Source organism: Falco peregrinus, chromosome Z, assembly GCF_023634155.1.
Source record: "Falco peregrinus isolate bFalPer1 chromosome Z, bFalPer1.pri, whole genome shotgun sequence".
Lineage (NCBI taxonomy): Eukaryota > Metazoa > Chordata > Aves > Falconiformes > Falconidae > Falco > Falco peregrinus.
The window spans coordinates 76,172,540-76,194,161 of record NC_073739.1 but is presented as its reverse complement, the minus strand read 5'-3'; the positions used below and the strand labels follow the sequence as shown (position 1 = coordinate 76,194,161).

The window sequence follows — 21,622 nt, the reverse complement described above, 5'->3', positions numbered from 1 at the left end:
CCACCGGCAGGGCCGGCGCGCGGGGCAGAGATGCATGCTGGGAGTCGTAGTGCCCCGAGCGCGGGCTGCGGCGGGCCGCGCGCCCGCGGAACTGCCGCTCCCGTCAGGCCGCCTCACGCCTCCCGCAGCCGGCTGTAGAACTACCGCTCCCGCCGCACCTCGGGGCGCAGCCGCGGCTACAGAGCGGGAGGAAGGACAAAAGGGGTATCCCCGCCGCCCCCTGCCCCGCACACACGCACACGCCATCATAGGTCTCGCCTGAGTACCCTGTCGTTGCCAGTGAGGGGAGCCTGGCGGGGCCCTGCGGAGGATGGAGGAGAAGCCCTCCGCCAGCATCAAACCCCACCTGGACAAGCTCACCCTGGGGGTCACGCGGATACTGGGTGAGTGGTTGTGTGCGAGAGCCCCTGGGCCTGGGTTAGGGCTGGGGGTAGGGCGGTGGGTTTCACACGGTTGTCATGGAAACCCCCTCGGGGGCGGGAAGGGGCGCCTCCCTCAGCGCTCGGGGTGGTGGTCCTGGGGCGGCCCTGTAGGCCCCGGCCCCTGCCGGGGCTCCGAGCTCCCCCGCCCCGAGGCGCTTCAGCAGCGGTGGGGCCGGGCCTGGCAGGGCAGGGCTCGGCTCGGCCGTGGCTGCCCCAGTCGGCCCCGCAGCCCAGAACCGCTGGCCAGCCCCAGGGCGTGAGGTGCGTGCAGCGCTGGGAACCACGGTGCTCCTGGCTGAACCCCAGTCACAGGGTTGTCACAGTTCCTCCTCTAGAATCACATAGCTGTGCTTCTTGTATGCACACACATACACAAAACCCCCGTTTCTACCATTTGAATCAATGGCAGAAATCCTGAATGTCTCGAATTAAGAGAGCCCTACATTTTCAAAAAATAAATCAAAGAGAAGGTGGTGTTTTATCCAAAAGCATGCATAATTCTTACAGTCTCTTGTAACATAGGGTCAGCAGGTAGCATGCCCAATGGAAGCAGTTGAGCGTGGCACAGTGTTCTGTCAGAAGACTAATCTGTGAATCTGCTCAGGATCAGCTCCCCATAGTCGCCCTGCAGCTTATTCCCATACCATGGGAGTTTTCCCACAACACGCCCTGTTTGCCATCTCTGGTTTTTGCTCAGATCTTGAGCTTTCTTGCATCCCTGCAGTTCCCTTTGAAGTTCAACAGGAGGGCAAGGCATTCAACATCTGAAAGTCAGGCTTCTCAGACAAAACTTTACTCATGTCAGTAGAATCACAAGAATTGGTGAAAGTATTTGCATCTGTAAAGGGTTTTAGCATCAGACCTTTCTCTGTCAGCAGCTTGGGTTATAGAACTGTCATATTTGTATGTCTGGAAAGCAATACATCTGTCCCAAGCCTTGCATACAACATTACGAATTGCAGTTCCAGAACTTCTTCCTATGAATTTTAAAGCCAAAAGGGACTGCTGTAGTTACCTCACCCAGCTGCTGTATTGCAGGACAGTGAGTTTCATCTGGTAACCTAGTATATGGCTAATTGTACACATTTGTGGATAGCTCTCAGACAAGATTAGAAGATCAGGCCAAAATTCTTTCTGTGGGCTTCAGTTAAGACAGGCTTTTGTCCTCAGTCTCTGTTCAGCATTCTCTTACTGACTTACTGGTGCACTTCCTGGGTTGGGGGTTTTCTTTTGGTTTTTTAGGTTTTTGGTTTTCCAGTTGTGAGGTCAGGATAACATTAACTTTCTAGTCTGTGAGAGCATTAAAAATGTGAAACTACTGATAATCAACCATCATGGCAAATGCTTTTTTGAAATAACGATTTTTACAAATTACTAGTCCTGCCCTCATTTTTACCAGCCAGGCTCAGATGTATGAGATCTGCATGATGTTAACTATGTCCAAAAATAATGTTACCATATAAAATGTTTTGGGTAGGTGTGTTAGTTGCACCAGCAAGACATGGCAATGCAGGTTTTGCTCTGAAAGTCCTGTAATATCCCTTTCACGTGGAAGTTGTTTCCTGGTTTGTGTTTGGGTTTCTTTGTTTTTCTGTCTGTATCCCTGACAACTTGTGTTGTGCAGTATAGCAATGTGTACCCCAGTCCATTGCAGTGATGTTTTACTCTGGTTCTTTTCTCCATCTCTCCACTCCTTCTGGGAATTTTGCATATTTTTTCCCAGTGAAGTAGTCCAAAGCATGTAAATTATGCCACCATATTAATTAGAATTGCTGCACTAATTGGGAAACATTACCAATCTGTTCTTTCAAATAACTAAGGGTATCTCATTCAGAAAGACTCCTTACTTGGTAGTTTGCAGCACTAGAGTCTATCTTATTTTCAGTCTTCTTTTGGGAAGTCTCATGAAGCCAGCAGATTCTTTTCTGCCTACCATAATATAAAAGCAGTAACAGGCTTTTAACTTGGTTGAGTTTGTGAAACATTTTTTCCAGGAGATACAAATGGTCATGTAATGAAACTCAACATACTCTTTTAAAGCAAGAAAATTTTGCACATACAGTATATGGGAGCTTGAGGCGAAATTTTTGAAAAAGTTTACAAACAAATATTCATGGCACCATTTCAAAAACCCTCCTTTAAACAAATCCTGTATATGAGCGGGGGGTGGGGGTATGTGTCTTGAGGGTTTTTTTAGCTTGTAGTCTCTGTGGAAGTCCCTACAAGGTGGGAGGTTTCTCACAACCATTATGGAGGTTGTAATTTGGGGAAAAAGAAGCATTTTTCTCCCTGCCAGCAAGATTCATTGTGCTGAAGTTCTGTGACTACTAGCAAACTCTAGAAAGGTTGATTGGCTCACAGCTAAGTCTTAATGGGAGATGTTAGCTGTTCTGCACTGCCTAGGGCAGGACCATACTTCACTATTTCCAGTTCTTATTGCATAAGAATGTAACTATCCAGATGCTTTACAAAGATGCTGAGAGTTTATCCGACTTACAGTCAGTATTAGCAGTACCATAAGGACTGATAAGGCTGTGATTTCCTGCTTCAGCTTTGTGTCACACCATTGCATCCATTATTTCTCATTAATACTGCAAAGCATTTTTGGAGGTTTCCAGATTAAATGTCCTAAAATTAGGACAGAGTTTACTGTGATCCTGATTCAGGATAGTTAATACGGAGGAGTGACCTGAACTAGTTAAGCTTTATCCTGTAACTTTTGTCTAACCTGGGTAGCTTCTTTATTTCTTCCATCTAGAAGAAAAAGCAACCCATTGCCGACTTCTTTTCCTCATTAATGTTTAATGGAGCTCCTGTCCATACCCACACACATCTATTAAATGTGGTCTTCAGTTCACCCACAAGATATTTTTAATACAACATTCAGGCTTTTAAGACAGAATTTCTTTCTTTTGATCTTGGGTTTGGTTTAGACCTATTTAGAGTTCTCTCATTCCTAGATGGCTTCTTTGACTGATAGGATATTTAATCTTCTGTCATCCCAGCCGAGCCATTGTGCATGATGAATTAAACATCCCTGCTGTTTTCTTTGATCACAGAAATAACAATTACTCTGTTATTATAATCTCTTAACTTGTCATAAGGCTTGCATAGCTTAGATGGAAAAGACTGGTTAGGTCATTCATTTCACATACTTCTTTAGAAGTGAATACATATGGATGGCTTATATTTTAGAAAAAGACAGACGCTTCTGCCTTGCACCCTCACCTATTGGAAGTGGAACTTTGCCAAACATAACTCTTCTGTATGTTGGGGCCCCACCTTGGCCAAAGGGATTACCTAAGTGAACTGCTATGATTAATTTTTTTCTTTTTTTTTTCTGTCTTAAAGTTGGAGTTTGGTTTTCTGATTGTCTTGTCTTTTAAATTATCTGACAATGTACCTATCAGTATTTCCAATAAAGTGAAGTTTAGACTTCCTGAAGCAGGGTGAAGCACTTCCACCAACAGAACAGACAAGAACAACACTACTGGTAGAATTAAAAAGTCCAGTGCTGGAGATAAAAACCAAACCAAAGCTTTCTCGTGCCTGCCTTTCCTGTCTAGTGCACTGTGTATGTTTTACCAGAAAGCGATTATAATATGTGTGACTGCTTTGGGAGACAATACTTTCATAGCACAGCCAGTCTTGAAAGCTCTGCATAGTGATCACTTCTATTCCACAACCCTGTGCTGGGCTTGCAGTTCCCACAACACCAAGTTAGTAGTCTTTCTGGACCTGATCCAAAGTGAATGAAGTCAGTGGGAAGTATTTCAGTTGGCTGTAGATGAAGTAAAATGTTGTAAAATAATAAGTGCAAGCAAGACTGTTCTGCCATTGCACACCTGCAAGGATAGCACCGTGTAGATTACTATCTTGCATTTATATAGAATTCTTTCCCGTAAAATACTCAGATGAATTTTATAAATTATGAGCTCAGTGCTTGTAACAAATTCACGTGTGCCCAGCTGGGATTCCAGAGAACTTATGGTTGCTCATGCAGATCCCTTCAGCAGGATCAGATTCTGCTTCTGTTCAAACCCACTGAATCCAGTGTTGAAGTGTGCTTATCTTTGTGGAATACAGTTTGCAATTCACAGCAACACTGCACAACATTTTGTCTCAAGCTGAGAATATCCTACCCAACTGAAACCACAGGGTATGCTTATAAAGAAAGATTTGCTTCTCTTAGAGTTTGCCTGGGAACCCATGGTTGATTTTTCCATTAATCCTCTGCAAAAGATTAGACCTTGAATACAAAATGTGTGTATGTATGTATAACAAATATCAAAGGCTGACATGTTGTGCAGCATTACCCATCCTTATGCCAAGACATGCTGAGTACAGTTACAGACAAAAGAAAGTGACTGCTCAGTCACCAGCACAATGCTGGCAGTCATTAATGCCTTTTCCCCAGCTGTCAGTAAGATTAACTTGCAAAATTGTCTGACTCAGTGTTGGTCTCACCCGTGCCAGCTGTGAACTTGCTCCTCTTTTTCCTTTTAGAGACTTCTCCAGGAGTTGCTGAGGTGACGTTTGTGGAAAAGGAGCCAGCTGAACGCCACACAATCATTTCATGGGAGCAAGTGAGTATTTTTGTGGTAATACTGCAATGAGGTCTGTCTGAATGTACGACAGCCCATGGAGAATGTCAAATGCAATGGCTACTTTGCATTTGTTTGAGACAGCCTGTTAACAAGTTTAATACACAGTGGAGCCTAAACAGATATTGTTGGGTTTTTTTAATCAGGTATTACTCTGTATTTTAGGCTATCATGTGTGCCTGATCTGTTAAAGAAACTTCCATCAGTGTAAGTGTATTCAGAATGACAGCTCTTAAGAAGAAATTACATAACTGTAGTAGGCAGCAACATTGGTGACTCAGTGGAGAACAAACACTGTTCTGACTCAGGTCTGAAACCATTTTCCAACTCCCTTTCAAACAAAATTAAGAAGCTTATTAACCTTCACTCCACATTAGCTGACCTCACTGCACCAGACTGCATGACCAGAGGGTTCTTGAATACTGTCATGTGACTTTGGTGGGCAGAGATGGCATTTTTGGTCCCCTTTTTGACTATATATATGTTTGTCAATCCTATGACCATGGGGGAATAACTCCTTTCTAGGTATTGCTGATATGTAGGGAAGGGACAGTGGAAGCTGGCTGGCCTTTGGAAAGGGGCATGTCAGAGGATGGTGCTGAGTGAATCATCCTCCCTCTGCTCCAGCCCTGGCTATGCCTTAACGCACATGCTCCCAGAGACTGCCCTTGTTGCTGCTGCATAAAATAACTTGCCCTTTGATCACACCTTGCCATGTACAGTTTTTACTTAACAGTAAGGAAGAATATTGCATTAGGTTTTGTAACGGCCTATCTCAATTAGTGATATTTATCAAGAGTTTGTAAGTCCAGGTTAGAATGTATGTGATGTACACCTGTGTTATTTACTGAAACTTCTCAGCAGCTGTGGTCAGGCAGAAATGCCCGGTTTTTCAGGTTTGTGTGAACTTATTCCTGATTTCCTGTAGCTGTTGTTCAGGTGTCAAATAAACTGGGCTGGGAAGTCTGAGGCACCCTGACTGTGAGCCAGCTCAGGTCTGGGAGTGGCAGGGTGACACTCGCTCATTCTTCTGTTGAGTGGAGAGGACTGTTTCTCCTGAACAATAGTATTGCTGTCATTTTCAGGTGCTGCTACTCCTCCAAATCTAATAGGGTTTCTTTCAAAACTGGGCTGTTCTCGTGAAGTCAGACTTTGAAATGCTGTAGCCAAAGCATTTCACTCCAAAGATGTCAAAACAGAACCTCAGCTCCCTCCCTACCCACTAATGGACTAAGTTAATTGTGGAAATAAATAGCAAAAGCTAAGTAGATACAGTTGAGCTGGACTGCTAATGGTGAAGGACTTCGCTATCTGTTTCTTGGGCTTTGGTTCCAGTTGCATTGGCAAAACCTGAAATCTCTCTTCTTGAATTTAAAAGGTAACTATTTTCTTTTTCCTTATTTTTTTCTTGATCTTTGGGGATGAAGTCTGATATCTAACACAGTCCACGCATTTGCAGTCTGTCCTGCAGTGACGATTGAGTGCAAAGCACTCAGCATCTCACACAGCCCTTCCAGGATGAACTTGCACCTCAAACTCATTCTGCTTGAATTTGAATACAAGTTTGTATGTACCCAACGTTCACTTTTACCACAGGTGTGGTTTTTTTTGGTATCCACTAGGTGGCAATACTTATGCACATAATCATTTCTAGTTGAAATTTTAACAAGATCTTGTCACAGTCTGTATTTTTAACTCCCTTCTACATCATTGCTTATAAAAGTATTTGCAGGGCTTTTTGTGTGATGTGGAGAAAACTGGCTAAACTGTTCCCAAAATTACGTTCTTTTTCCCAAAACACCCTCTTTTTTTTATAGAGACTTACCAAATAAAAGCCCTATTCTTCAGAATTATTTTTTTTTACTTTTTTTTTCTAGAAGCATTTTTTTCAGTCATATTTCTGTTTTGCAATGGAAATGTACTTCTACTGAGAAAAAACCCTATGGTGTTCAGAAACTCTTAAAAGAAAATCAACCTTTTTTTATGAATGGTTAAAATTATATTCTAATAATGTTAGCAATATGCATTTTCTTTTGCCTCCATCAGCTGTGTTTGTTCAATTGGGCTGTGCCCGGTTTGTGCTAGTTTTTAACTAGATGCTACAATGGAAGTTTTAAAATCTTAGATCAGCTTGTGAAACATCCATTAGCTGCCATGAGGCTTTGCAAGAGAAGGTGAGCTTCATGACAGGAGACAGTGCAGTAAGATAGTAGGAAGGCAGAAGAGTGGTTTTTTTGGGTTTTGGTGGGTTTTTTTTGTCCAAGGCTTTCTGTAGAGGCAGAAAGAGCTGTTAAGTTTTACACTTCAGGAAGCCAATCCTGAATATTTTATTGGAAATCAGCGCACTTGCAAAAACTTAAGATATATGATTGTCTAGTGTTTACATGGGTAGCATCACTTCCCCCAAACTTTCAAGCAGTTCAAAATGTTATAATAAAAGCAGATTGCCTTTTCACCTTTCCTGATATTCTGACCTGCCAAGGTGATATCTCTTCCCCAAGAAAGTTAGGCAAGCAATAGAAGGCAGAGTAGAAACAAAGTTACCATGTCACTGGAACGCCAGCTGTAATAACTGCATATCATGCTATGAACCTGTTCCCACTCCTAAAACTGGGCAGGCAACTGGCCTGCTCCCCTCCATGTGCAGTTTTTAAAAGTAAGTGTTACCAGAGTGCTTCCCAGCAATGTTTTAGGGTATCTGCTATGACAACATCTGAACACATTTTCTTTTTTGCATCAACCAGAAGAGAAATAAGTCACATCATTGTTTTGGTTTTCAAAGAAAAGAAAACTGCGTTCTGTCAGGGGTAGCTGGAGGTCCCAGAGCTCAGTACCACAGCAGGCCAAGGGATGGGAGGGAGTCATTTTGCCTGTTCCTCTGCTGGTTTGTTAGCAGTGTCTGAACTGCCGCTGGCTGGTTGTAGGTGGTCCCTGCCTATCACGTTGCTGGAGCTTTGATATTCTGCAAGTCTACATGGGAAATTTGTTGTTGTTCCTTATACACTTTCTCTACAAAGATGTGTTTTCCTCTAACAAATCCATAAAAGAGCCCTCAAGCACCCTGTTGCTTTTCTCTCTGAGGGGAGGACTGTCTCAGGCTACCACACAATCTAGAAACTCTCTCTGAATGTGGATCTCAGTGGGTACTGTGGTGGTAGTTCCTGGCTGTTCTAGAAGTCTTCACAGAGTCATTTAGGTTTAAGTTGGAAAAGACCTTTGAGATCATCAGGTCCAACCGTTAACCCAGGAGTGCCATGCCCACCACTAAACCATGTCGCTAAGCATTGGATCTATCCATTTTTTAAATACTTCCAGGGATGGTGATTCCACCATCTCCCTGGGCAGCCTGTTCCAATGCTTCACCACCCTTCCAGTGAAGAAATTTTTCCTGATGTCCAGTCTAAACCTCCCCCGGCATTTTGACTCAAAAGTATGTATGCAGGCCTGTGCATCCACAAGGGTCCTTCTTGTCATCCTTCTTGTAACATCCTCCCTCAGCATTAGGCAAGCTGCCATTGATGATTCCCAGGAGCACTGCATCTGCCCATCTTGAACCTGTCTTGTGGCCCTGATGATGGGAGAGGTGGGGAAAGTGGATCCAGCAGAACCAGTGCATGAAAAAAGGTGCATTTCTTCAAGCTGCATAATAAAGGAGAGGCTGCAGGACTTTTAGGAGGTAGATAGTGTTTCTGAAACAGTGTTCCCCTCCTTTCTGATTTAAAAACTGGCTACACAATATCATCCACAAGACAATTGTCAAATCCTGTTCCCTGCAGCAGGGATCAATTATACTCCAGCCCAGCGCCTTTCAGGGCAGGAAGTCCATGTAAGGTGATCTCCTGGGATCCCTACCCCACCCACCCACCCCCAGATCAGATTTATAAAAGATGCAACAAGAATGTCTTATAGAACACAGAAATGTTACATTAATTAACATCTGCAATCACTGGCAGCTAGGGGCAGACCAGTCATGAAACAGCATGATGTTAGGGAGAGGGAAAGGTGGCTGCTGGTATGCTCTGCTACTTGGAAACCCTGAGAAATGACATAAATCCCTTCCTTCTCTCCCCAGAAGCTGGATAAAACTAATTCAGTTTTTTTTCAGAGAAGTCTCTAGAGCTGTATGTTTTCATTGCTGTCGATTTCTGTAGGACATTTGCTTGGGAGGCATTAACAGTGCTTTAAGTGAATTGCCATATGTCAGTGGTTTAGCTCTGGATCCAGTGCTGATCAGGTCTTGGCATCAAAACTACCCTGGTTCTAATATTCTGTATCCTCAATGGACTGTGCTTTCTTGGGAGACTATTTGGAGATATTACGGACAATAAACAAAAGAAATAGAACTCACACACCATATTGGGCACTTGAGATATTTTGTTTTATGAGCTGATGACTATAACCATATGACTGGAGTGAAAACAGCTGCTTGTCAGGGCTGTGGTTAAGCCACTTCTGGCACATTATTAGGAATATTGTATTTTATGGAGCTGGAGATCACAGCCCTGGAAACTACCAGTTGAGGAGGGGGAGTACAGAGCTTGAGAAACCATTTTTAGTATATAGTAGTGGCTTGTTTCTCCAACTCTGCTGTTGGAAGACCACTGTTTTGACATCATAGGGTCATGTGGTTGAGCATAATATAACTAATCAATCAATGCTTTCTTTCAGATGGAAGAGGTGGGTATTAGCAAAGCTCCCTGTATAGACACCTTTTCCTGTAGACCCCAGATGTCCTCTGGTACAGCATTTTCCACCCATCATTTTGCAGCATCATTTGGGAAGTCACGCAAAGGGATATGGTTAGGAGAATTCTAAGACAGAGTGGGGAGGGCAGCCGTCTGGAGAAACACGCACATGTTAATCTCCCCATACAGGAAAGGAGGATTCAGAGCAGAAGGCCTATCCAGATGTACTTTCTCCTTATCTTAATCAGCTATGCTTGTTAAATTGGTATGTGCCTGATTTGTGGTAGCGTTTGACTGGATGCTATGATGGAAGTTTTAAAATCTTATATTTTGTCATGCCAGCAGATCTGGTTCTCCTGCTTAAAGGAGAACACCTACTGAAGTCAAGACAGCTGTTCGCATATGTATTTTTACAGTTGGGGCAGGTTAGTTAAAATCAGGGGGTTTTAAATGAACTGAAAGTGTTGTGTAAATATTGTACTCTTCTGAGGCTTTGTAGCAGGTCTGTTGTATTTTCTTTCTTCATAGTTTTAAACCTTGTGACTGTGCTTATAGCTACAGTTTAAGATTGGAAGTGGTGAAAGTGCAGCATGAAATTATAAATATTTAGGACTAAGAAGAACCCACAGAAGAAGGTGTGTTTGTTAAAGGCATTTGAAGAACTTCAGATATGTCCATGTGGTTTAGTAATCTCCTGAAATGTACCACCAGGGTCTCAGCCATCAACAGTCTTTTATCAAAGGACGATAAGTTCTTCTCAAAACAAAGTTTCTGCAGTATCAGATTCTCTGCTTTAGTACTTTTTGCCTGTGAAGACTTTCCCTACCTGGATTAGGAAAGCGCTGTGCTAGCGACCAGGCTGCTGACAGGGCAAGTAAAATGACCTGCCCTATTGCAAGCTGCAAAGCCTTTAATGTCTGGGTCTCATCAGTAACACTCTGTCAGCATAAATGGGTATACTTAGAAAGTAAGTTTAACACACAAGAGTGAAGGTTGTGGGTGGGTTAGAGGCTCCTGCACAGTGTATACACCATAGTTGAGGGGACAGTGACTGTAACAATTCAAAGAAAGTGTCCATGAGTAAGGCTTTAACAGGCAGAAGGGATGCCCTGATCCTAGGGAAGGGAGGGGATGTGGGCAGGAGACCAGCACCTTTCCTTGCTTGTGCTGGTGACCAGAGGCCAGCATTGCAGCTGGATGCACAGCTGGCAGGTAGCTCCTGCTGGATAGATGCATTTAGGCAACATCAGGGCAGATAGCACAAGTTGCAGACATGGAGGAGAATCTGATCAGGTTCTGTTGAGATGTTATAAATTGATGCTCCAAGTAAACCAGAGCTACAGGAACTGCATGTGCATGTTTCTTTTCCTTAGCTACTGGTTACCAGAATATTCTTGCTTTATTTTATGAAACTTTGAACATTACATTTTCTAGTAGTGTAGGGAAGTAGGCCCAGCAAAGGCACAATTATGGAAAACTATTAATATCTGACTCTGAGGCCTAGCTGTGGATAACATCTTGATCTGTGGCATGGTAAGCCTATAGGAGGGACAGCACTACTGACCTATAAATGTTCTTAAGGTTTGTAATTCTGTCTTTTCTGGCTTTGGGTGTCAAACTGCGCAAAGAGCAGGCCATGTCCAACAGCATGTCTTTAAAACTGGCTGAATGGAAGAAATACACCTGTTTTAGAAAAGGCTGCAAATACTGTCACAAAAGTACTTGATTTATCAGACATACTATATTGCAATTCTCACAGTATTTGTCCATTTTCCCTGTAAAATATAGTTCCCAGGGTCCTGTGATTATAAACAGCTCTCAGATCAGCATTTTAAAGAAGTTGTCTATCCTTCTGGTTTAATGACAAAGAATGACCCTCAAAGGGTTTATTTGTCTTTGTTCCCAAGCTGATTTAAAGGCACATGAAGCTGAAAAGAGAGAATGACCACAAGTTGCAGCTTGGAGGTTCAGACTGCAATTAGGAACACTTTTTCACAAGGAAGGTGGTGCAGGCCTTGGACAAGCAATCTGGATTGTGGAACCTGCATCACAGGAGACCATCTGATACTTTTTGTTTGTTTGTTTTGAGATCTGATTCTTTTTGATTCTTGAGTTTGGTGATACTTTAAATGCAAATTCACTTCAATGTTTCTCAGTCTTTCTCTAAACCAACTACAAACAGAACAACAGATAGCTCCTTTAGTCATGTGTGTTGGTTGTCTTCTTAAAACTGACAGGCTTCTGTACTTTTTTATTTTGTGTTCTTGACACAATAGGAACAGAGTGTCACTGGTCTGCAGCCAGTCCTGTCACCACGAGCCTGTAGTGCTTTGGGCTTCTTGTTCTGAGAATTAAGCTTTATCTTTCATTCTCATATTTGTGGCACAGCTGAAGAGTCTAAGCTAAGAAAGGCTCCTTTCACAACCAAGGTAAGAATAGGAGAAGGGTCCTGGTTCTTAAAAGTACTTTCACCAGCTCACTGGAGCAGCTTTTTCACTGTTGTCTCAGAAGGAAGCAGGACTAAGAGCCCCAGCCAGCACTGAAGTTTGGTGGCATGAAGGCAGACCAGCAGGCTTGTGAGACTGGCTCTATGTGTGTTTGCACGCATACTGTTTAAGTGAAACATCAAACCTGCTTAATTATTTGCAACTCTTTAGTCTATGCTTCTCTCACCTACTTGGAACTGAAATCCCGCAAAAGAAGGGAATCCTTGTGTTAGTATTATACATGCTTTAGAGGAACAGGTAGATTTAGCCTGATTTCAATTAAAGCAAAACTCTACCTTTGTAAGCCATATCTATAAAAAAGCTGATTATTTTTATGTATGTGATCTTGGAGTGGCTGTTAGTATCAAAGGATGATATGCCATCTCAGTTGGGGAGCAACCTTGTAAAAATCTTGTGATGACTGATCGCTCATTGTGAAATTTTCCCGAGTCATCTTTGTTAATATAGTAGCACAGACTCAAGAAATAGGCATTTTTTCCTCAAAGTTTTGGGACAAAATATTTGAGCTGATTTGAATCATCTTGGACTTGAGCAAAACATTTGGTAGCAAATATTTCTGTACTAATATTTAGTTGTTATTTGTGTTTGAGACACATTCAGCATTTTCTCATAACACTTTGATTGTGAATTGCAGAAAAACTCCTGCGTATTACCAGAAGATTTAAAGAACTTCTATCTGATGACTGATGGCTTCCAGATGACCTGGAGCGTGAAGACCGATGGTGAGTCCAGGTATCCCTCTCCACCAATACCCTTATTTCATTGCAGCTAGTCTTTCCTTTGGAGAATCTCTGTAATTTCAAACTTACTTTCTGCATAGTCGATACAATTCTGTCAGCATCCTGCATTAGTCTGAGCAAAAACGTGTGCAGCACTTCATTTTGAAAGACAAATTAGCATGATTCTTTAACTCACAGAAAAATGAAGTGGTTTGTTTCTGCTAGGCAGCTTGATCAGTGACTACAGAAAAGTGACCTCTCAATTAATGAGTGAGTGTAGTCCTGCATGGGATTGTAGACTGTTCTAGAGATGTCGTGGTGAGGAAAAAAATATGACTGTGCATCAGAGGTCCCTTCTTGATGCAACAGGGCAAAGACTATTGCTTGCATCTGCTGGACTTTTACAGAAGAGACATGTACACTGAACAGTGCCTAGAAACCAAACAAGTCTTTGTGACATAAATACCATTTTGTAGTACACTAGCCATCTGTTGACACTCATATTTAGGTATGTAGTTTAAGTCTTGTTTATAGACTCCCTCTGTAGTTCATGGAAAAGCAGCTCTAGCCCTTTATACTATCATAAAGCAGTAGGAAGAGTCACCCTCTAATAATTCCTCTTTCTCATTAAAAAGCATGTGTACATTCTGGAGCCTGGACTCTGCTTTACACAAGCTAAAGTCCAGAGTCAGTTAAACTGGAGTCAGTGGTGGAAGTGAGAACAGGACTGAGCTTTATTGTCCATCCTTGTTTGGCAAGGATCAGGCACTGCACTGGAGACACTGCAGCTGTTACCCTGGCTCTCGCTGTCAGCTAAGGTTGTCAAATTGAGCTGTGGATACTGCTTACTTCTGGAGATGGTGTTAAATACAGTTTTCCTCAGGAAGCAGAATTTCATTTCAGAGACAGTTGACATCAGGGCTTTAGCAACTGCCCTGAGTCCCGTCATGTTTCAAGTGGGATTTAGAGTGTTGTGACCTCTGAAGAGTCTTGTTTTCAGGGCACACAAGTGCACAGAGACCAAGGCAGCATGTGCAACTGTCTTGTTTGAGCAAGCATCCAGTAGTGTCTTCTGAAACCATTCACACTGGCACATGGCTGAGCAGGATGCTGGTTGACTTGATGTCCGGTAACAGGACTAGTACTCGGAAGGAGAGACAAGTGTCAAGTCCTCAAGCATTCATTCAGGAACACCCACATGTTGACACAGTGATAAAGTCTTGTGTTGGTGCAGGAACCTAGAGGATGCACCCTGTGCAGGTATATGGGATGGAAAGAGGACAAGCTGCCCAATAAGCTGTGTGTGGGTGGGGTGGTTTCTGGTAGGAGAGGCAGCAGCAGGGAAAACAAGTTTTGAGGAGGTGGCTGTAGCTAGCCAGGATTTTTAATAGCCAGTTTCACAGGAGTGGACTAACAGCTGTAGCACAGGCTTAGCCAGCAGTGTAATTTTCATACCTGCACAGCTGTGAGATGGTGTAGTATCACCTGTAAGTGTGGTGCTGTGTTTGAAAAAGCCTAATTTTTGCTCCTGTAGAACCTGACTTCATTAAGTGTCCAGGCCTGCTAGGTATACCCATCTGTTCTCTCCCTCTGTGTTTTAGAAGAGGTTGAGTTCATGTGTGGAGGAAAAGAATGCTTTCCTGACACTGCATGTGATTAATGATCATCTTATTGCAGATACCCCAATGCCCTTGGGCTCCATGGTGATTAATAGTGTCTCAAAGCTATGTCGGCTTGGGGGTTCGTCTATGTACACTCTGCCTAATGCACCAACTCTTGCTGACCTGGAAGATGACACAGATGAGGAAGGTAAGGTCCTGTTAACAGGGTAGAAAGTGTACTCTGTCTCATCCCTTTTGCACTGTTAGGGTAATGTTAGGCTATAGCACATGGATATAGCAACAGAAAAGGTCACTCCAACTGGATGGGTTTTCTTTGTCTCCTGGGCTGGATCTACTATATGTCCTGTTAGTCCCCTGCAGCCTTGAGAGGTAGACCTTTATGCTGTGAATCTTATGGGGGTTGTTAATGCTGCCAGTTACTAGTATTATTTGCATCCTCTTTTGACAGCCTGATAGTCCTTCTGTTCTGCCTTTTCCCTATTTAAATTTTTAACTGAGGCTTCCTCCAGTGATTCACCTTCTAAAGTCTTTGTGTGTTTATGGTGTTACATGAAACAAAGATAACAGGTTTTATCTTGGTAGTGAAAAGGCAGTTGCATATGCTCTTAAGAATTGGAAAAGTAACTCTGGTAAATACATGTAAGTGTGAGGTGACACTGGAAAATGTGTGTTTCCAGATTGCCTAAAAATGCTGGGCATCCTGCAGTTTGGAGAGAAAAAGAAGAAAAAAAACCACTTCTCAGAGCTTTTACAGTCTAACAAGTCAGAAAAATTAAGGAGATAAGAACAGACCTAGATGTCATGCTGACTGCTTAAAAAATAACTATTTGATTTCAATCTTATCTCTGAATCTCTATAGCTCTTGTAGCTTCTAAACGCAGCTGGAAGTTTCTTTTTGTACATTCCAGCTTGGCTGCAGTCCTGATCTTCTTCTAGCCATTGTAATGAAATGGACCAAAATCTGCTTCCATTTAGCCACTCATACCTCCACTGATGCACTAGTAAGGTACAAGGAGAAAAAATTACATCCCCACAAGAATTATCATCCTGACTTTCAGGGAAAATTCTTCTGAACAATACAGCTCCTATGGCCACCTTCTTCCCCAGCACCTTTACAATTTAAAATGATATTCTGGAAGAACTTGCAGCTACAATCCTGAAATGGTCCTGTAGAAATGTGTGGTGGTTGTGGGTCACAAGTGTGAGTAAGACCACATGACTGTTGAGAAGGACGCTGATGTCGCTGGAATGTATGAAGAAATGTGTATTTCTCCAAGTTCATCAAAGTCTTCTGCCAAGAGAAAAAGAATAAACTGTTCTCGCCATCCTCCTTAGGGAAAAAAGAAAGTAGGGCAAAAAAGGGATGGGGATAGAACAGAACTAATGGGCTTCAGTTGCTGCAAGGAAGATTCAGGATCCACGTGAGGCAAACTTCTAAGTGGTAACAGTGGATATGGGTTGACTGCTTGGAGAATGTGGCATCTCCAACACTGGAGGACTTTAAGAAACAATAAGACAAACACCTCTCAGGAGTGACATCTGTAAAGCTGATCTTGCTTTACGCCACGGAGGAACTAGAGGGTAGCTTGATGTCTTTTTTCAGCCATCTGATTTTGACTCTGGTTTGTTTTCCTACTGGAGATTAAAATTTTTCTCACTTTTTTTTTTTTAAAGACAGGGAACTTAATCCTTTCCAAGAAGTATAAATATGTTTGACTTATTTCTTCCTCAGCTGATTTTTTAATAAATATCAAATAGATTCACCCTTTTCAGCTCAGTGACAGTCAGTTTTCCAAACACATTTCACGAAGATTTTTTTCTGCTTTCAGGTAATGGGGACAAACTGGAGAAGCCACACTTTGATTCTCGTAGTCTTATCTTTGAATTAGACCCATGCAATGGGAATGGCAAAGTTTGTCTTGTTTATAAGCACGCTAAACCAGGTAAGACTGAAAAGAGCAAAGTTAACCATCTCTTGTGGATTGTCTGGAGACCACGTTTATACAATCATGTTATGTTTCTGATCTTCTTTGCAATTTTTAGATGAACATTTAGTGGGATGTCCTGTCTCCACTGAAGTCAGGGGCTAAACCTTACAGAGACTTAACTAGAGCTAACATTTTCCTTCCTTTTAATGTTGGAGTCAGAGTTATAACTTAAGATTTCTGCATGCACAGAAACAGGAAGGCATTTACATATGACCTACATACAATCATGTTGAAATAATACAGAGCTAGGGCTCAGCCACTAACATAGCTGTGGTTACTTGCATGTCTTGAAACGGTTCCCTTACATTTCGATGAGAAAGGCTGTAACCTCTTAGAAGCAAAGGGTAGATGGTAAAAAAGGTCCATAGCTGGTTGAGACAGACTTATACTAGTTCTTCCACCTTGTGTGTGGATGCATAGCCTCCAAATGCTAACTAGGTCAAAATTAGGCCGTAAGGGTTGAACAGGAGAGTGAAAGATGTGAGCCGAGCTGTTTCTTCTGACAGCTACACAGAAAGCTGTTTTCATCAGGGATTAGTGAAACACTCAAGTCACTTGTGAAGGAGTTGTCATCTGACACAGTGCACAGGTCACTGGGCATATGTTTATACATGTATGTTCACTGTGGGGGGGTGTGCAATTGTGATATACCTATTCTTAATAAAACTATTTGGTTTGTGTCTTTTGTTGGGAAAGACACTCTTGTGTCTTTCATTGGGTGTGACTACAACTTCCAGGACAGAAACATTTTACTTGTCCTCTTGCCTTCCAGTGTTAGTGATTTCAACACATGCCATGGATAACCTGGACAAGGGGAAGGAGCATTGTTTACAAGTGTTGATGTCAACACAGAGGGCAGTGTGTTTAATTGACAGTGTTCAGCATCTCAATTTCCCAAGTAAAATCACTGCTTGTTATGCTATGAAAGATGTTGCCACCACAGAAATATTTGATTGCTGTGGAAAGATTTTGCAAAATGTGTTTTTGTTGGCAGCAAACGCTCCCATGACTTCCAGACTCTGGACTCTATTCAGTAATCCAGATGACTGACAATTGAGTTAGTTGCTTTTTACTTTCTGGGGTAGATAAATGTTTGCCATAATTGTACTTTGAGCTTACGAAGTTGTTGATGTCCAAGCATGTTCCATGTAGTGTATCAGTCCCAAATTGGGAAAGTATAGCATTGCATCCATTTTACAGTAGGGAGAGTGAGTATAATGGCTGTTACACAAGTATTTTTAGTAAGGCTGGGAGCAGAATCAAGTGCTTTTCAGTCCCTATGCTCTTAACCACTAAAACCACATTGCCTCTAGATAATCATCTATGTTAGTCAGGGATGCTGCGTTTTTGAATCTGTAGCCTTTGTTAATAAGTATGTTGTGTCTCCCATCTGATGATGGCCAAGGATTGATCTGATCACTCAAAGCAACAGTGTAATTTCTGTTTGTTTTGTTCTAGTTGTCTCCCCAGACACAGAGATATGGTTCCTGGACAGAGCTCTGTATTGGCATTTCCTCACCAAAACCTTCACAGCCTACTATCGCCTGCTCATTACCCACCTGGGTCTCCCACAGTGGCAGTATGCCTTCACCAGCTATGGGATCAGCCCGCAGGCCAAGGTAGGACAGCAGGATCCATTTTGTCAGTATATTTTGCATGAGCATAGGCGTCTTCCGACCTTTTGACAGGTGGTCTGCAGGCTTAGGTGTAAGCCTAAGTAAGCCATGGAAGGAGCTATGAGTCTTTTGCCTATAGCATGGCTAACTCATTTGTTTGTGTTAGTGAATTCACTAACATTGTGTTAACCTTGCTTTTCTTAACCAAGCTGGGCTCTGCCTTTGACCTCTAATAGCAGGCTGTCAACCTCAAATGTCTTTGTTTTCTTGACTCTAAAGTAAACCTCCATTTCTCTGACTGCTGGCAAGTGAGGAGACGTAAAGCCATTCATCCCCATAGCTATGTAAGGTTTATCTAGATCAGTTTTCTGAGCACAGCACTGAACAAGAGCCTACTGTTCCCTGGGTGGAAGTGAAAGTCCAGGTACTGATTAGACAGAAGCCCAGGGCAAGACAATAAGTTTGAGCCTTGCAAAAAATATTTATTCCTTTGCATCCTCCTCAGTCATGAAAGGATGCCTTGATAAAAATGATGCCCAAAAAGGGGCAATTTCAATGCCAGCAGTCCTAGAAGGAGAGCTCCAGGTACAGCTTTGTGACCATTCCAGCCCGTTAATAGTAAAACTGCTATTCTGCTCTGCCAGAACCTTGCTATTAGAAGCCATTCCTCTGTGTTCTACAGGGCCTTCAGCCCTAACCCTGCTTCCACAGGTCAGGGAAAGGATCTGACAGTACTACTGAACCCAGCACGTAAGCCTATGCAACGTCTGTGTATGTTGGCAAGGCCTGGGGGTCTCAGTGGGTGTCTGCACTTCACCTAGATGAGACAGCTGTCTTACCAGCATGGCATTCCTTGGGCCTGCCTCAGCCCTATGCATACATCAGAACTACTCGCTAAAATCACTGCTGATTTCCCATCCATCAGTGGGCAGCAGAACTTGTTTCTTTGTATTTCTGATACCTTCCCTGCTATACTGTACTCTGCTTCATCAGTCAAGGCTGTGTACATGGTACTCTAGCATATGCCTGTGCTCTGCCTTTCTGTAACTTTCCTCCTGGAATATTTTATTATGTTTAGTATATTCACAAACCTTAGTGAAATCATTCCTGTATTCCCTGATCATTTGCAGCCTCTGTTAGTTAAAATCCTCTTTGTATGTTAACCATTATAATTTTTAAGAGTCTTCAAGGGTGGTATATTAAAGCTGTTTTCCATTAAGCAGTGCACAAATAGATTGCCATCTGCATTTTGGTATTGATCTTCTGTTTATCTTGTTCAACACTTTGCTCATGACTTCAGTGGCATTTGTAACACCATAACCCTTACAGATTTATTTCCTGACTTTGTCAATGGAAAAATTATAGGAAAAACACTTAAGAGATGAGAACTGCAGTGTGTAACTTTGTGGTGACATCTGGGAATAAAAAAAAATCATGGTCACTTCTAGATGTAAAATCAGGCTGAAGAGAAACAAACACAAAATCCTTTGTGTAAAGTGTTTAAAAAACTGCATTATTTTATGTGTGAAGAGAAGCTATATTATGAGAAGTTCAATTAATTTGGTTTCAATTTATAAGCACATTTAAATTCCAAGTTTTTTTAATCTTTTCTGCTTCTCTGAATCTAAATAAATGTGGTTTAGTTTCATCCCCTCCTTCTGCTTTTCCTCCTGTGGTTTAAATCAGCAGTTGTTCCTGATAGGAGTTGCACTGCAGGAAAGGTAGTGTTAGGTTTGTGTCTGGTTCTCCTCTTCTCTGCCTGGAATGTGGGGCAGTTCCAGGGCTGTAGCTATAGCTGAGCCTTGCGTATCCTTATCACAAGCACTCTTCAAAGTCCTGTAAACTGCAAACTGGTAAGTGGTGTATGATTAAAATCAAGTCTCAGGGGTGAGGGGGAACAAGGTGGACATGTCTAATTGCAGTTTGTTTTTAACCTCTTCCTTCCCCACCATACTGCCTTTCAGCAATGGTTTAACATGTATAAACCCATAACCATCAACACAGCTCTCCTTTCTGAAGAAGCTGATTCCTTTGTGAACAAGCTGGACCCCAATAAGGTATTTAAAAGCAAGAACAAAACAGCAGTGATGAAAAAGAAACCACCCTCCCAGCCAGCAGGCTCCCAAAAGAGTCACACAAGCATGACCTCCACCAAGACATCCTCCCTAGCTGGAAATTCTTCAAGGAAGTGACCCGAGATCTGACCCTGGACAGCATTTGCAATAAGCTTTGGTGTTCTCTGATGCAGAGTCTCAGTGGTTCAGACCAAGTTCCTTGTGCATGAAGTTGTGCCCATGGAAAACACATTGCAGCATTTGCATGAAATATAGCCATGATGTACTTTGACATGGGAGGGATGTAGTTACTGGACACTGAGGAAAAACTTGATACAATTATTTTATTCCCTTCTACTACTTGCAGCATGTTCTTTTCAGAGGGCATGAAGAAGCCCTTGATATCACAGCTCTATAGGGAACTTTTTTTCCTGTGCAACTGCAGCAGTGAAACGAAAGCAAATGTAATTCATCGTTACTTTAATAGACGCTTGCTGAAATACAGTGTGAAGATTTTTCTGCCATCTCCTTTGAAAGAAACCTGTCCTGACCTTGCATGCTCTGGGAGCAGGCAGGAACCCGCTGAACAAAGAAATATCCTCTGCTTCAGACAGAATCAAACTCTGCACTTCCCTGTGCTCCTTCCAACTTCTGCTCTGAGATTCACGTTACAAAGAGACCTGGGGTTCCATGCCTCTGCATTGGCCTAATCGCTTGCTCTACAGCTCAGACCACTTTTTGGCCTTTGTGCAGTATCTTCTCAGATAGTGATGTCTGTGTGATCTCCTTCCCAATAAACCTGAAGACAGCCAGAAGGTGCAAGATCCCTCATTGCCTCTGCTTTCTCTTCTTGTGGGAACTGCTAAGGCAGGGTGTGTCAGTGGTGTTAAGAATCCTGTTAGCCAGGAGGACATGTTAGTTTGTCACACATACATTTGCAAAGTTAACAATTCAAACATCCTTCTCAATTGGGCACTATCTGACAAGAGGCCACTGAGATACTGTACACTTAGAAGCCCCTGATGCTCTTTTCTGTACTGTAAGTTTTCAGATTAGAACTGCACTTTAGTCTGCCCACTGCTGAGTTTCAGTTCATCTGATTATTTCCTGTGCCATTCTGTCATCTTAGATGTGCTGGAAACACATGGTAGCGACCAACTCATTTTGTGTCTAAGCAGGGAAATCAAAGTCACCGTCTTCAAATGAACATTGATTATTTAAATAGCATCATCTTTTATTTATGAAACAGTCACATAATTACATAAGACAAACCTACCTCACAGGGATGTTGTGAGGCTTTCATGAGTATTTGTGTGGCCTTCAGAAAGACAAAGCCACCCTGTAAGTGCTTAATAGTATTTTAATAAATATGTTTTTAATAAATATGTTAATAACTTCCTCCAGA

At 42.4% G+C, this 21,622-nt stretch overlaps 1 protein-coding gene across 2 annotated transcripts; it reads left to right on the top strand.

Moving 5' to 3' along the window:
* The first annotated feature begins 22 nt into the window (after positions 1 to 22).
* Positions 23 to 21,622, top strand: TPGS2 (tubulin polyglutamylase complex subunit 2). Of its 2 annotated transcripts, none has more exons than XM_027784794.2 (7): positions 23 to 383; positions 4,929 to 5,008; positions 12,853 to 12,940; positions 14,615 to 14,746; positions 16,389 to 16,502; positions 18,006 to 18,166; positions 20,168 to 20,332. In XM_027784794.2, exons 1-7 carry the CDS (start codon positions 311 to 313, stop codon positions 20,198 to 20,200), a joined length of 681 nt encoding a protein of 226 aa, XP_027640595.1. In that variant the 5' UTR covers positions 23 to 310; the 3' UTR covers positions 20,201 to 20,332. The 2 variants fall into 2 exon arrangements, with proteins under 2 accessions (XP_027640595.1, XP_005236216.1); XM_005236159.4 differs by having other exon boundaries at positions 25 to 383; positions 20,128 to 21,622.

Bases quoted from the DNA above. Each gene is read 5' to 3' on its own strand.
- TPGS2 (XM_005236159.4), top strand. From the start codon at position 311: ATGGAGGAGAAGCCCTCCGCCAGCATCAAACCCCACCTGGACAAGCTC. The intron at 14,747-16,388 runs GTAAGGTCCTGT...TTCTGCTTTCAG, and splicing joins AGATGACACAGATGAGGAAG to GTAATGGGGACAAACTGGAG. The intron at 16,503-18,005 runs GTAAGACTGAAA...GTTTTGTTCTAG, and splicing joins TTATAAGCACGCTAAACCAG to TTGTCTCCCCAGACACAGAG.